General features: G+C 49.2%; 1 protein-coding gene across 1 annotated transcript; it reads right to left on the bottom strand.

The window, feature by feature from the left end:
- Positions 1-884: 884 nt before the first annotated feature.
- Positions 885-5,196, bottom strand: LOC119385462 (uncharacterized protein K02A2.6-like). The gene is made up of 2 exons (XM_049413995.1): positions 3,223-5,196; positions 885-1,087 (listed from the first exon to the last, which is right to left on the bottom strand). Exons 1-2 carry the CDS (start codon positions 4,931-4,933, stop codon positions 885-887), a joined length of 1,914 nt encoding a protein of 637 aa, XP_049269952.1. The 5' UTR covers positions 4,934-5,196.
- Between the last annotated feature and the right edge of the window lie 10,267 nt (positions 5,197-15,463).

Genomic DNA, 15,463 nt, shown 5'->3' on the forward strand with positions numbered 1-15,463 from the left:
AAATCATGACACGCATGACATGAACAGCATGATTTACATACCACGGCCTTGGGCTCTTGCGGCCGTTCAATTGATTTCATATATACCAAAATTGCTATGTTGTGACAAGAGTTCATGAAGAACATAATGACAGGTCCTAAAGTGAAAATCATGACACGCGTGTCATGTGCAGGATGATTTACATGACATAATCTCGGGGCGCTAGCGGCCGCTTAAATGAATGGATATAAAAGAAAACTGGTATGACGATACATTTCTGTATGACGAACATAACTGACACGAGGTAACATGAAAATCATGACATGTATGACATGTACGATATGATTTACATGCCACGCTCATGGCGCACTCGTGGCCGTTTCGCAAGATTGATATACACCGAAATTGGTGTTGCGTGTCGTGACTGTATGACAAACATAAATGACAGGTGGTAACTTGAAAATCATGATATGCATACCACTTACGGCATGATTTACATGCCACGCTCATGGTGCACTCGCGGCCGTTTCGCTAGCTTGGTATGCACCAAAATTAGTATTGCATGACGCGACTGTACGACGAACGCAAGCGAGATATGGTAACATGAAAACCATGACATGCACGTCATGTGTGTTATGATTTACATGCCACGCTCATGCTACGCTCGCGGCCGTTTCGCTAGCTTGATGTAGTAACTTGGACGCAGCACACAGGTTCAGAACACCAGAGCGTTTGTTGCCGCGTGAATCCGTTCGAGCTTATATGCCCCAGCAACAGTGACGTCACGAAGTGCCGATCACTAGCAGACGCTGGCCAGCGTTTTAATCCTTCTGCTACGCTATAACAATCCTCCCCACTTAATCCAAAAGAAATAAGAAAATACACATCACTCATAGTCAGAATGCTTAAACCAGCTCGGCTGACGACGCTCCCGAGCACTTCGCCTCAAAGGCACGGGAGATGCATCTGCAGCTGTGGTATCCAGATGAGGACCACTTGGCGGCGAGTGATGTGGCAAAAGGGGCTGGAGAGTCGGGCTGGGAACCCTCGAAGTTGTTGCAGCGGTGCTCGAAGACAGTGATGGTGGTGAACCAACTGGTCGAGGCATCTGTGGCTCAACAAACGGCTTTGTCGCCATCTCTGGCGGTGGTGGTGTTGTAGGCATAAGGGGTGTCTCGATCAAAGGGTCAATTGGCGGTGGATCAGTAGCAGGAGCAGGCAACCGCATACCTGCTTCTGGGTCACCGAATGATGGGCGCAAATGGTCAACGTGAACAAATCGCACTTGTTCAGCCACACGCACAAGATAGGTCACGGGGCTAACCACTTGCGTCACTATGCCCTCTTCCCAGGAAGAAATCTCGCCGCGCACACACTTCACCCACACTCTCTCTCCCACTACAAACACACGTTCACCACCTCTTTTGGTGTCCGATCTTACTTTAACGCGGTCTTCTTTGCTCACCATATCACTCACAAAGTCCGGTTTCAGGAAGGTTAACTTCACTCTAGGCTGCCGCTTCAGGAAGAGCTCGGCTGGCGTCTTACCTGTAAGCGTATGCGGTGTATTGCGGTATGACATAAGAAAACTATCTATTCCCTCCTGCAGCGATTCTTTTTCCCTGGTTTCAGATTGAGCAAGCACCTGTTTCAGTAACACTTGTTTAGTCGTTTGTACTAGGCGTTCGGCAGCCCCATTAGAACTTGCGTGGTAGGGCGGTGTCCTTGTGCGTTTTATATTATTCTTTGCCATAAAGTCGGCAAACTCTTGTGAAGTAAACTGTGGCCCATTATCACTAACAATTTCTTCCGGGAAGCCGTACGCCGAAAAAACACTGCGCAGTCTGCGTATTGTTTGCGATACCGTCATTGAAGACATCACCCAAACTTCAATCCACTTAGAATAGGCATCGACCAAAACCAGAAAGTTGTGTTGGCCCTTTGATGCAAAGTCTACATGAAGTCTTTGCCAACACTTCGCAGGATATGGCCAGGGCTGTAGGGGAGCCATTCAACCGCTGTGCGTGCACGCTGGCACACCCTGCACTGTCGGACATACTCTTCAATACACTTGTCTAGTCCCGGCCACCAGACGAAACTGCGTGCCAGCATTTTCATTCTGCTGGTGCCAGGATGATCCTCATGCAACAAGGCTAGTACCGACATTCTCAACTGCTCCGGTACAATTACTCGTGACCCCCAGGTCACACATTCTTGCTCAATCGAGAGCTCAAAACGCCGTATGTAATACGGTTGCAGATGTTCTGGTACGTCCGCAGGCCATCCCGAGAGGGTGTACCCTCGAACAGTGCACAGTATAGCATCTCTGGCTGTCGCTCTAGCCACATCCTGCGCCGTAAGTGGCGTACACTCAAAAACAGATAAACACTCGGCTTCATCTCCTTTTGAGTCGCAGCTCAAAGGAAGTCTTGACAGCGCATCAGCTACATCGGTTTCGCTGCCCTTTCGATACTTTAAGGTGTACTGATGAGCTGCCAGTATTAACGACCACCTTTGTAGTCTAGCCGCAGCTATGGAGGGGGTCGGTTTGTCTTGGCCAAGAATACCAAGAAGTGGCTGATGGTCGGTGTAGAGTACAAACTGGCGACCAAAAAGAAACTTGTGAAATTTCTTAAGCCCAAAAATCAGCGCGAGCGCTTCCCTTTCACACTGAGCATAATTTCGCTCCGCTGGGGTCAGAGTTCGTGAGGCAAAAGCAATTGGCCGTTCTTGCCCGTCTGGCATTACATGAAAAATAACAGCTCCAACACCGTACGCGGAAGCATCACACTGTAGCGCCAGTGGTTTCCGAACGTCAAAGTATGTAAGCGCTCGACTATTGATAAGCAGTAGTTTAGTGGCTTCAAAAGCGTTACCACACTCTTTAGACCAGATCCACTTTTGCTCTTTTCTTAGCAACTTGTGCAACGGTTCTGCCACCATTGCTAAGTTTTTCATAAACTTCCCGTAAAAGTTCAGCAAGCCTAAATATGCTTTGAGTTCTGTCACGTTTTTTGGCGGGGGAGCATCTTTTATGGCCTTAACCTTCCCCTCAGTAGGATAAATGCCTTCTGAGCTGAGCTGGTGGCCCAGATAGCGCACTGAGCTTTCAAAGAATTTGCATTTCTCCGTCTTGAGAGTAATATTGTGCTCGCTCAGGCGTTTCAAGACTATGTCTAATGTTTTATAGCACTCATTCACGTCTTTGCCTGCAATGATAACATCGTCGATGTAGCAACCCACGTTTTTTTATTCCCATAAGCACCTTATCCATGAGCGCCTGAAACAGCGCTGGAGCACTGGCAATACCATACGGAAGCCGATTAAATTGATAAAGCCCCTTGTGAGTGTTAACTGTGAGGATTCGCCTTGAATCCTCGCTTAACACGACTTGTTGGTAAGCTGACGACAAGTCAAGCACGCAAAATACCTTTCCCTCACAAACTGACGTGAACAACTCCTCTGGTTGCGGCAATGGATAATGGTCCATCTTAAGAACAGGGTTAACAGTGACTTTTAAATCACCACAAAGCCGTAGCTTATCACCTTCTTTCTTTGGAACTACCACCAAAGGAGTAGCCCAGTCACTGTGACTCACTCGTGTAACCACGCCGTCTTTCTCCAGTTCATCCAGCTGCTTTTCAACTGCTTCACGCAGTGCAAAAGGCACAGGCCGGGCTCTACAAAACACAGGAGAAGCTCCTTGTTTTAGGACAATCTGCGCTTCATAGTTTTTGATAGCGCCTAATGTTGGTGAGAAGACCCCCGCGTACTTCTCTCGTAGCGAAGCAACTCTATCATCTATACTTAAAGAGAACAACGACTGCCAATCAAGCTGAAATTTCTCGAGCCATGTCCTACCTAGAAGAGCTGGTAACTTTCGCTCAGCTTCACGCACAATAACAGCCGGTAAAACAGCTTGCTGGTCATCATACTGCACCTTTACATGACACTCCCCCAAAACATTAATCTTTTCACCAGTATAAGTTTTCAGCACAACCGTGGTAGGTTCACATTTAACGTGTGGAAAAGTCGACCGATACACCTCTTCAGGGACTACAGACACCGCGGCACCAGTGTCGACTTGCATAGGAACGCTGTTTCCTTCTATGGTCATGGTAACTATGTAGCCCTTCTTCTTGCCAGATGAATCGTGGCACGCGTACATCGTGTGCTCATCTTCACTGGATGATTCCGACACGATATGCGTTCTTTTGTGTAGAGCCTTTCTTGGGCACATTTTCTGCAGATGACCTACTTGAGAGCACCGGTTGCATTTATAGTTCTTGTACCAGCAGTTGTTGAAGTCATGCGCCTTACCACAACAACAACTCTTGGTCTTTTTGTTCTCATTCTGCTGCATTGATCTTTTCTTTTGAGTAGCCGGGTTCACTTCATATTTGAGGGCATTTACAGCCGAGTTTGTCCCTCCTGCTTGCAGTATTGCTGTTTGCTTGGCTGCTAGCTCTCGCGCAAGAGCAATTTTGCAAGCACTTTCAAAGCCCAGGTTTTCTTCTGTGAATAGAGCCCTTTGAATGTCTTCGCTGCGGATTCCTGCCACAAGCCTGTCACGCATAGCGTCTTTAAGAAAGGACCCAAAATCACATTTCCGAGCCAAATGCTTTATCTCAATGATAAAGTCTTCTACACTTTCGTGCTCAAGCTGAACCCTGCGGTTAAACCTGCACCTCTCAGCTATAATTGATATCGGGGGGCTGTAATGGTTTTTCAATAGAACCTTGACTTCATCAAAAGTCTTCTCCCCAGGAAGTGATGGTACAACCAAATTCTTGAGTACTTCATACGCTTCCGCCCCGATCACTGTCAAAAATACTGAGAGTTTCTTCTCTTGAGCTATGTCATTCGCACTGACAAAGTGCTCGAAACGCTGCAAGTACGAATCGAACGTCTGAACCTTGGCGTCAAACTCCTCTATCTTGCCCAACCTCGACATGGCTGTAGCTAAATGAGAGTCAAAAGGCACTTATCGTATTGTAGCCTTCTCGACGTTTCAGCGTCCGTTGCTGCGTTGTCAGGCCCACACCATTTGCCACTTGCGAAAACGCCTTACGCGTCACCTGCAGACGCCTGCTGCGTTGGGTAGACGGCCGGTGCAATGTCCAGACATGATCTCCAACAGCTTTCACGTCGCAGGAACGCATCCCATACGTGCCGGCTCCCGGTGGCTAGTCGACGCTCGGCAGGCCCGAGCAGACGCATCCCATCCTCGTCAGCCAATGTAGTAACTTGGACGCAGCACACAGGTCCAGAACACCAGAGCGTTTGTTGCCGCGTGAATCCGTTCGAGCTTATATGCCCCAGCAACAGTGACGTCACGAAGTGCCGATCACTAGCAGACGCTGGCCAGCGTTTTAATCCTTCTGCTACGCTATAACACTTGATATACACCAAAATTGGTATCGCGCGACCTGACTGTATGACGAACATAAGTGGCAGATGATAACATGAAAACCATCACATGCATGTCATGTATGGCATGATTTACATGCCATGATCCTGGTGAACTCACGGCCTTTTCGCTCGCCTAATGTTCACCAAAATTCGTATTGCGCGATGTTACTGTATGATGAATATATGTGCCCGGTGGAAACACAAAAACCATGACATGCATGTCATGTATGCCATGGTTTACATGCCATACTCATGGTTCACCCGCGGCAATTTCGCTCGTTTGATATAAAACAAAATTGGTATTGCGCAATGTGGCTGTATGACGAACATAACTGACTGGTCATAACATGCAAATCGTTATATGCATGTCATGTACGGTATGAGTTACATGACACTGTCATGGAACGCTTCCGACCGTTGTGGTAACTCGGTATATAACAAAAAAGTGTATGGCATGCCACGAGTGCGTGATGGACATAAATGACAGGTCATGCATTCTTTATGCCAGTATATACGTTTCATAAGCACGTCATATACCAGATTGTGCATGCATGCGTGCATGACAAACATGCGATATATGGTGAACTAGATGTCACAGCATGAATGATTTCATTTCGCTCAAAGACAAACTAGGTGATGTGTTCAGCTCTTTGCTGGCTGCTTCGCATTAAATCGAGTCCCACAGATCTGCCGGATTTTTTTAGATGCGAAGTATCTTATGGCATTCTAAAAAGAGACAGGGCGTGCAAACACGGACATAAGAAAGAGATCAGGACACCACAAACGCCGACTATGTGTGTGCAGAAATCAGGGATATGTATTGGTTCTAAGGTTGCTCCGGTTCTTAGTGATTTATACCTTAGCAAGATTGATAATCTTTTGGAAAGCGCCTTAGGTAATTCGGTTATTAAGGCTTTTTGTTATGTGGACGACTACTTGATTTTTTGTAGTGATGAGGACTTTGAAAAGGTGGTAACTTCCGTGAGCGAAACATTTGAATTAAATGGAGGAGGGCTGAGCTTTACTAAAGAGGTGCCTCAGAATAATGGAATACAATTTCTAGACATTTCCTTAACGTTCCAGAAGAACCACGTGTGCTGGCAGTATTCTCCTAGATCTTCGAAACCGCTGTTAAATTTTTCGTCGAAGCACTCGAAGGTTGTAAAAAACGGCATCGCCATGTCTTGCCTTAGGTCAGCCCTCACCAAGTCGTGTGAGCACAAAATGAGTGATAGCTTTAGCGCACAGGTTACGCGTCTTTTAGATGTAGGGTATCCTCGTGATGCAGTGGCCACGGTCGCTGAGCGATTAAAGAAGTCTATTGTGTTAAGTCCGAGCATGGTTGCAGAAAGCGATAGGAAGAAACGTGTCGTAGGTATTCCGTACATTCATTGCATATCTCACAGGCTAAAGAAAGTAGGAAGTAGATACGGCGTTAATGTTGTTTTCACGGCTGCCAATAAGCTAGGTAAGATTTGTGCCGCTGTGCAGAGGAAGAATGAGCGAGTAAAAGACAAGAAGCGGACCGATAATTATTTTGTAAAACACACCAACAAATTCACTGATTGCCGTACGAGTGTGGTGTATAAGGTCCCTTTCAGCTGCGGCCGCTTCTAAGTAGGACAGACGGGCAGATGCATTAACCAGAGATTGTTGGAACATAAGAGATCGCTAACAGGAGGCTCACCTTCTAATCTATCTTTACATTGTCGAGATTGTAAGTGCACGCCAAAATTCGATGAATGCGCAGTGTTGTACCGGCATAGAAATGAAGAAACGCGCCTGATGATTGAAGCATGGCATATCGAGAATAGTGGTAGCGCATGCGTGAGCCAACCGTCGATTAACTTGCATAAAGATGAAATCAAATGCCTTAACAGTTATCTTCCACGTAGGCCGCCACGCGTGCCGGATTGATAGGTTCGCCGGTTGCATGGGCATGCGCAGATAAGTTTTCGTGCCTTCTTTCTTTTCAGCCGTTGTGCGTCTCTTCAGTTGTTAGTGGTTAGTCGGCGTTTGTGGTGTCCTGATCTCTTTCTTATGTCCGTGTTTGCACGCCCTGTCTCTTTTTAGAATGAATACGTACCAACTAGCTCAGCTCTCTGTTATTCTATCTTATGGCGGAGTTCAATCCGGTGGTGGTGGTGGTGGTGGTGGTGTGCGGCGTGACCACCCTCACTGCGCATGCGCATACCCTCTCCACTCACCCTCTCCCATCCCCCTCTCCACTCCCCTCTCCACTTTCCTTCTCCCCCTCTCCACTATCCATCTCCCCTCCCCCTTTCCACTCTTCCTCTGAAGCGCGGGCTAGACATGCCGAAATTCTGTGCAACGCCGAGATGAGCACCAGCGCATGCGCTTCCTCTCCCCCTCTCTCTCCTCTCCTACGCCCTGTGAGAATTAACGGCCAGGCTAGGGGGAAGATAAGACGCGCGTAGCGTTCCTCTTCGCGTTCCACGACGCGAGGTCAGTAGCATGCCCAAAGAACGCCAACGGAACGCGATCGTGCAAGTGCTCCGGCTTCGCATCGCCTCATGGTCCCCTTTAGCGGGAAATGGTGTAATTTTTTTACACCAACGAGCACCGACTGCGAGCGTTTCGGTACTCTTTCTCTGCAACACTGTAGAAAACTCTATGGTCGATTAAATGCGGTATTCACAGTGATTCGATTCGGCGACTGCGCGGTTACGCGATTCGCCTTTCGTGTCAGCGTGTGACGCCACCTCGTCAACGTAGGGCCGCTTTCAAATGGATTAACGGTGTTACTCCGCCGCCTACTGGTTCGAGTGCACTGGCACCGACTCTACTATGGAGCGCACACCTCCCCGTTTCTCTCCTCAACCTCTGAGCGGGATTCGCCATATGCTGTGTCCAGCTGGATGTTAACCAGCACAGCTACGACAAAGGTTTAATCATGTTCACTGACGTTAGTCGTCGGGATGGAGAAGTACCAGCAGGCGTCAGCGTGGTTTTGCCCACAACAAGCGATGCTATAGCTGCCAAACACCATTGGACATTTTTTTAAGTTCTCATACATCAATGTATAATAAACATTCAACTACATCTGCCAGGATGCGTTTCATTTTCGTGTTATACCGATTTCTATGACGGAGGGATCAACCATTTTTTTTTCTATCCGTGTAGCAGCAGACCATGCTAGTGCTAGCCTACACACACATTTGATTTCCATGTGTTTAACTCACAAGCAACACACGGGCAGGCGCACAATCACGTCATCATCGATGAATTGCATGTAAAACCATGGCTGCACTCTTGGAACGTGGGCGACACGCCGCGATTTTACCAACTGCCACTGCAGTCGGCGCGTTGATGTGCGACGGTGGCCGCGTGGAGCCCGTGAAAACGGACATCTTCTATCACTACGCAGGCGACGAAAAGCACCCCGAATTCAGCCGGACGCGCCATCACGCCAGACTGTAAATTTGAGTTTTAGCCGGCGTAGCTTAAATGCGCGTTGCCCGTCCGCGGGCGCATGTTAAGCTTGACTTTATTCTGGCACTAAATCGAAGCCACCGCGCATAAGCTAGAATGACTTAGACATGACGCATTGTCAAGCAATGTCGCCATCGTCTACGCATTCGCCAACGTTGCTGAACATGCGACAAGTTTCTCGCCCTCTTCCACGCTTTGTCTGTATCGTGAACGATTGAGTCATGTCAGAGCTTCTGGAAACCGTGCGCAAACCAAAATAAGCACGCTCAGACGATGGTCATTCATGCAAGGAAGAAGTGAAATGCTGCAGTGCAGTCAGTGGAGGAAACAAGTGATAGAAGTAGCGGGAACCGCGTGCCCGGCAATGCGATAACGTTAATCGCGCCACGTCAGGCGGGCCACGTATGGCGCCTGGTGAGGTGATAACGCCAAACGCCACGCTGCGCGCGGCCCACATCTCGCCAACAAAAGCGGCAGCAAACATGTTGACGGACTTTTCACGGCGGACTGGCCGGAGTGCCGTTGCCCGAAGAAGCAGTGAGGGCTAAGGGGACAGTGCTCGTGCCCATATGGTTAAGTTTAACTTTCCCCCATCTTTTTACAGTGAAACTGTTTAACCGGCTGTAAAAACATCCATGTGTGTGTACAATGTGTACATAAATTATCACCATCAATACCCGACAGTGCTCTCTTCAATCTATTTACAGTGAAGTTGTTTAAGCCATCGGTAAGTTGTGCTAGGTCATGCAAAACTCCCCAGGTGGGTAGGCGCCACAGCAATTGGGCAAGCCCCACTACCCAGCACGACAGGTGCGAGCGGTGAACAAAAGCTCTGGTCGGCGAAGTGGAGCACGTGAAACACGAGAAAGAGAGAGAGAAAGGAAATGAAAATAGAGAGAAAGCGAGAGAGAGAAAGGGCTATAGAAAGAAAGAGAAAAAAAAAGCATGGCTGGTTCCTCCGTCATAGGAATCGGTGTAACACGAAAGTGTGTCGTCGCAGAAGTAGTTGATTGTTTACAGTGAATAGGTTGACAGCTCGTATAATGTATATTGTTGTTTGGCAGATGTGGCACCGTTTGATGTGGACACACCCACATTCACGCCTAGTGGCACATCTCCATACCGAGGACTAACGCCCAGGGCCATGACTTAACCCTCGAGGTAGCTGAAGTGTCAAGATATACCTGGACACCACATATGGTGAACTCCGCGCAAAGATGGCATCAGCAAACACGTAGTAAACATTGATACTCGATATGCACTCCTTCAAAGTGGCTTGAAACGCGAACAGAAACGCGACGAGCGTCGTATCTTCCCTGTAGTCTGGCCTGTTAATTCTCACAGGGCGAGCGGAGAACGCTGGGCGACAGCCACGCGAGGACAGCTATTTTTCACTATGAGTGGATGCTATGAGGGAGGCTTGGGCTAAAGTCGTCACCTCGTGGTGTGTTAAAACGTACGAAATTAGATTTCTCCTGTTGGAAACGCGCCGAATGGCACGGTCGAAGCAACGGAGCGTAGCCGGGGCTAATTGCGGCGGCAACGAAGTTTTTTTTTTGAGCCTGGTGGTACACATGTCACCGCCCACTTATAAACGGGACGATCATAGCATCCATCCACCTATCGAAAAGCACAGTGAGAGCAAAGTGCTAAACATAAAAGGCGCGTTCATGTAGCCACCGTTTTGTGTTTGGCGGTAGCTGAGTGGGCTAAACGCCCACCAGCCATGGGTCGCGGACCGGGAGGTCATGGGTTCGACTCCTGTCAACGGAGATTTTTTCTTCTAGTTTTCCTCTTTGCCATCTGATGGCGTTCATTGCGCTGACGTATTTCCGTGACTGAAATACGCCATGAGAGTCTTGGTGGAGCCCCGCATAAAACACTTTCGTCTTAAAATGGCGAAGCTTGTACTAAGTCGCGCAAGGCCTGAAATAGCTGGACTATTTTGATGTCTAACAAAACAGCCAATATCCTAGAAGCAACCTAACAACAACTAGATAAAGCCCAGAAACGACCTAGAAGCAACATAAAAAAACATAGCTAATAGACTAGCAGATACCTAGAAGTGACCTAGCATCACCTAGGTAAAAGCCTATCAACTACCTAGAACAATATAGCATCAACTAGTTAAAGCCCACGAACAGCATAGAAACAACCTAGCATCATCTACTTGAAGCCCAGCGCAATGTAGAAGCAACCAAGAAATAACATAGCGTCGTTTAGCTAAAACCTAGCAGCAACTTAAAAGCAAGCTAGAAGCAACCTAGCATCACCTAGACAAAGCCTAGCAACAACCTACAAGGAACAACATTAGACTTCATAATCATCCAGCTTCGCGGTTTTAAGCATTGCGCGACTTAATGCAAGCTTTGCATTTTCTCTAACAATAAACCTTCTGTTTGGAGTTTCCATTGATGACTGTATCAGATTCTTTGGAGCAGAAGGCCCGACCACTACATGTGGCGCCCAACGGGGGCTGTCATCTACTACAAGGAAGGGTAGATATGGCCCTCAGCCGACTTCTCGAGGCAATGGAGCGCCTGGACACGGCGTCGGCTGCATACTGTGCGGCGCGGGGACACATGGAGTCCGCAGACTATTGTGCGGCGAGGTGTGTGGGGGTCCCAGTCATGGAGTGCGGATAATGTCCGACGTCCCCGGCAGTGTGGGAATGTGCGCCTGCACGAAAAAAACGACACGGCGCAAGAGGAAACTGATGAGGTTGAGTGCGCCAGGAAGGCCTCAGTTCGGGAACTGCCAGTGAACCAGATGCCTGCATTGGCTGCCGGCGTGGATGACTTCAACGGCGACGTAGAAGATGATGACGATGACACCGGTGAGCCGAGCATTCCTGTGGTAATTACCGAAAGGGATCATCTGGCAAGTGCTGTGGACCGCATTGAATTTGGCAAAGAGGAGTCGGAGCCTGCGCCCGCGCAGGACTTCTACAAGGTGGCCCTCGCCCTCAGGGATGACGGCAACAACGTCAACGTGATCCGCGTTGAAGAAGGCACAGAGAACATCGACAAGCCTGTGGAATTTCCGCCTGCCTGCCCCGAGACGGCGGTATCAGCTGCAGACGTCGACGTGGGCCCCACTGATGGCAGTAAGCCCTTGGCAAAGAGGACGCTCAACGCAAGAAGTTTAAAATCACTAAAACAAAAATCGGAGCCGAGGCTAAACAAAAGGGCTGCAGGAAGATGAAAGGTCAGTTACTGCCGGACGGCACGGTCACGAAGGCTTCGCGCTCCATGGAGTGCGGGAAAGTCGGCGACTAGGAACATAGAGTGGTGAAGAAACAAAAAACAATTGAAGAAAATGGACGGTGGTGATGACCCGACTGACGCAGGACTGAAAAAGGTGAAGCGCACGACGCGGAAGGCCAACAAAGATCATCTGGAGACCAGTGAAAAGGGTAAGCGGAAGAAGCTGACACGTTGAACGTCGTCCGAAGTTTCTGATGTAGCAGGAGATGTCGAGCGGACGTTTGCGCGGAAGATAAAACGCCACAAGCACAAAGCCGCTGCCGCACACCGTACTCCACCGTTGCACGACGGCAATCTCTCGACCCTTGCAGAGGTATGTGGCGAGGAACTGGAGATGAAGCCGACGTCGGCTACAAGGAGGACGAAGGCGGTAGTGAATTCCGCATGAGCAGCGGCCACGACGACCGTGGTCGGAGCCGTAAATGATGCTGTGAAGGGCGGCAGAAATCACCACCGCCAATTACCTTTTTCTCTAGGGGGGGGGGGGGAATGTGGGCACTGCCAACAGCCTCTAGAAAAGCTCAACGTGCTGTCCCCGTGACGTCACACGACGGGGTGGGTCGGTAAAAGTACGGAGAGCTGTTCGAGAGAGGTTGTCTCGCAGATATTCAGCGTTGAAGACTTTTTGTTGCAAGGACGAGATGATTGCATTTTGAAAGGAATCTGACCGCAAAAAAATTATAGGAGCGAAATATTTGTTTACGCAATCCACTTACGTTTATATACGTACGTACCGATATACAGTTGAAACCCGCAATAACAAAATTGGCGGGTAAAGCAGAAAATTTCGCTCTCGCGGGAATTTTGTTGGCGCGAGAATGCGGCACAAAAGACATGGAGTTTACAAAAAACACATGTTATTTCCAACAGTCAGCAAGATTGATTTGGCGGGCTTTACCATGCAGCAACTTCATGCCTCTCGATCGGGAAATTCGTTTGCCACGGCACAAAGTTCGCCCCATGCACTGGTCAGTGAAGGCAAAATTGCACTGTCACCAGTACCGTCATCAAATGCGCCTACAGGCGAACCTTCTTCCGGCTCCGCTGGACATCTATGGGTAGACCCTATGGTCTATGGGTAGACCCGACATCCTCCGTCCAATTGCTTCAGGAAATTGCATTGTTCATAATCGGCAGAGACTTCGATCGTCTTATCCATAGTCAACGCGCCTCTGCATTTCGCGCAATATGCTTTTTCAGGAAGCCGTACACAGCAACGAACACCTGGAAAGGAAGGACGTCCGGCATCTTCGACAGAGTCTCGCTCCTTACAACATTGCAGCGGGGATGCAGTGTCTCTACCTGCTTGCGTACACCTTCCCAGTGCTGGTGAGTGAAAGTAGTCAGCAAGGTGCTCTGCAAGTTTACCCTGGAATTCTCGCAGACGGAGAGGTTTTCCAGCGGAATAGCGCGTATCCAAGCGTTTCTCAGTGTTTGCTCCCTCTGGAATTTAAAGACGCGCACCTTCGTGTCCCCGGTGTTGTTGTCGCGGCATCATGGTACGCAGCATTCTCACAGCATCTCAGCCTCCTTCATTTTTCAAATTCTCGCAGACTCGGAAACACTCATAGCTACACGCTAAGCATGAGCAACTGAACGCTGAAGAAATGCACGTCGACAAAGGCGCTCCGGGGAACGTCGATTTTCCAGCGCCTCGAGGCGTTTATTCTACGGATTCCGGTGAATGGCCGAGTTCGTTTGCCGCCTCATGCGTCCGCCCCACTTGCTGACGCAGTCCGAACGGAAAGGGCAGATAATTTAAGCGTCCTGCTTTTTCAATCATGTGACCGGTCAGGCGATAACGCCGTGCTGCACAGTAACTCTGCGTGCGGCCAACACGTCGCCTACAAAAGCGGCAGCCGACGCACTGGCCAGGGTGTTGGCGGCGGTTCGCAGGAGTGGCGGTGCCCGAAGAAGTGTACGCGTGTGGCGTACGCTCGGAGCGCTTGGGGCTAAGGCGGCAGTGCTCGTGTCCGTGAGCCGTACGGTGGTTTACCTTTTGCCTCTGTTTTTTAGGAGCTTGCTCGCCCAGCTTCTCATGCTGGCGCCTTGTCTATTGCGCCGTATCCGCCAGTTCTCATTGCTCCCGCTAGAGACGTTCGGTCCGCTCCCGCCGGACCGAACGTCGTGGAGTGCGACCGGAGCACCTGCTCTATCTGGTGATGAAAGTAATGAGGCACTACGTTTCTGAGAAGACCATTTTGTTCAAAACCAACGCCGCCACCAGTGCATTCACGCGGCAGCAGTTCGAGGTGGTGGACGCGAGTTCCTCGACGACGTACTCAACCAAAACCTGGCGTTCATGCGGGGCATACCCAACACGGATCAATACTGGCAAGACCGTCGAAAAGAACTCTTCGCTATGATTCATCAGTTGGGTAAGCCTCACGCGTTCTCGACACTTTCTGCACGACCTAGCACTGCGACCGACTTCTCGAAACGTCGGAACAGCTGTGACGATAGACGAATTTGTTCGGAAGATTCACGGGTTGCCCGATCATCTCCGAGCAAGCTCCTCTAACATAATTCACTACGTGGATATGGTGTGACTTTTTTTTATTAATGAACTTCTGTTTTGAGTTCCAGTCGACGACTGCATCAGATCCCTGGGGAGACGGCCCTAGTGGCACATAGTCTGAGTCAGCGGCACCGAGAAGACTCATGAAATGGGCCGACGGCGCACGGGAAATCCTTGGTTAGCGCTAACGTCAACGTGATCGGTTGTGTGATCGCGTTTTCTGTAGAATCACGTTGGGGAAACGCCACAAGAATACGACGTCAACCAGACTGTGAACAAGCCTGGTGAATATTACAGGACCTTAAGTGTTATGAATATTCTCTAATGAATGTCATTGTATTTGTAACGCTATTCGACTAAACATTTCCCGTTATTGTTCAAACCATCTCAGTTATATTGCGACACAACGAGCCAAGTATGAGTGTTTGTGACATGTTTTTGCTGCCTTAATTTAGAATACATTTCTCTGCTTTTTTGAACTCTCGGCTCTGCCTTCATTACTGGAAAACCACCGGCGTTCGCAAGCAGGTTAGAAGGATCTTGTAGCACCACGGCCGGACTTTAAAGGCGCGCGAGCGTTCCGTCTTACGTCGTTTGCTATCGAGTTGAACGCAAAGGTAGCTTTTCTCCGTGGTTAGCGGCACTGCTCACCGCGAGGGGCGCAGCGACCGTGCCGTAGTATTGGCGTTTTTGCTTGCTGCATGTAGTCTGACGACTTTTTTTTCTGAGTTGCGTGCTGCATGTGAAGCGAACATTTCGAGTTGTGCGGATACTGCTTGAGAGATACGTTTTGATGTGTGATTGGAGTGCCTGTGTGAGTGTGTCTAGTGTTTGT

Source organism: Rhipicephalus sanguineus, chromosome 3 (genome assembly GCF_013339695.2).
Source record: "Rhipicephalus sanguineus isolate Rsan-2018 chromosome 3, BIME_Rsan_1.4, whole genome shotgun sequence".
Lineage (NCBI taxonomy): Eukaryota > Metazoa > Arthropoda > Arachnida > Ixodida > Ixodidae > Rhipicephalus > Rhipicephalus sanguineus.

What these genes read in the sequence shown, in the direction of transcription:
- LOC119385462 (XM_049413995.1), bottom strand. Translation starts at nt 4,933, where the DNA reads ATGTCGAGGTTGGGCAAGATAGAGGAGTTTGACGCCAAGGTTCAGACG. An exon ending in GCTTATGGGAATAAAAAAAC is followed by an intron (nt 1,088 to 3,222) that starts GTGGGTTGCTAC and finishes GTTGAGCCACAG; the next exon opens with ATGCCTCGACCAGTTGGTTC.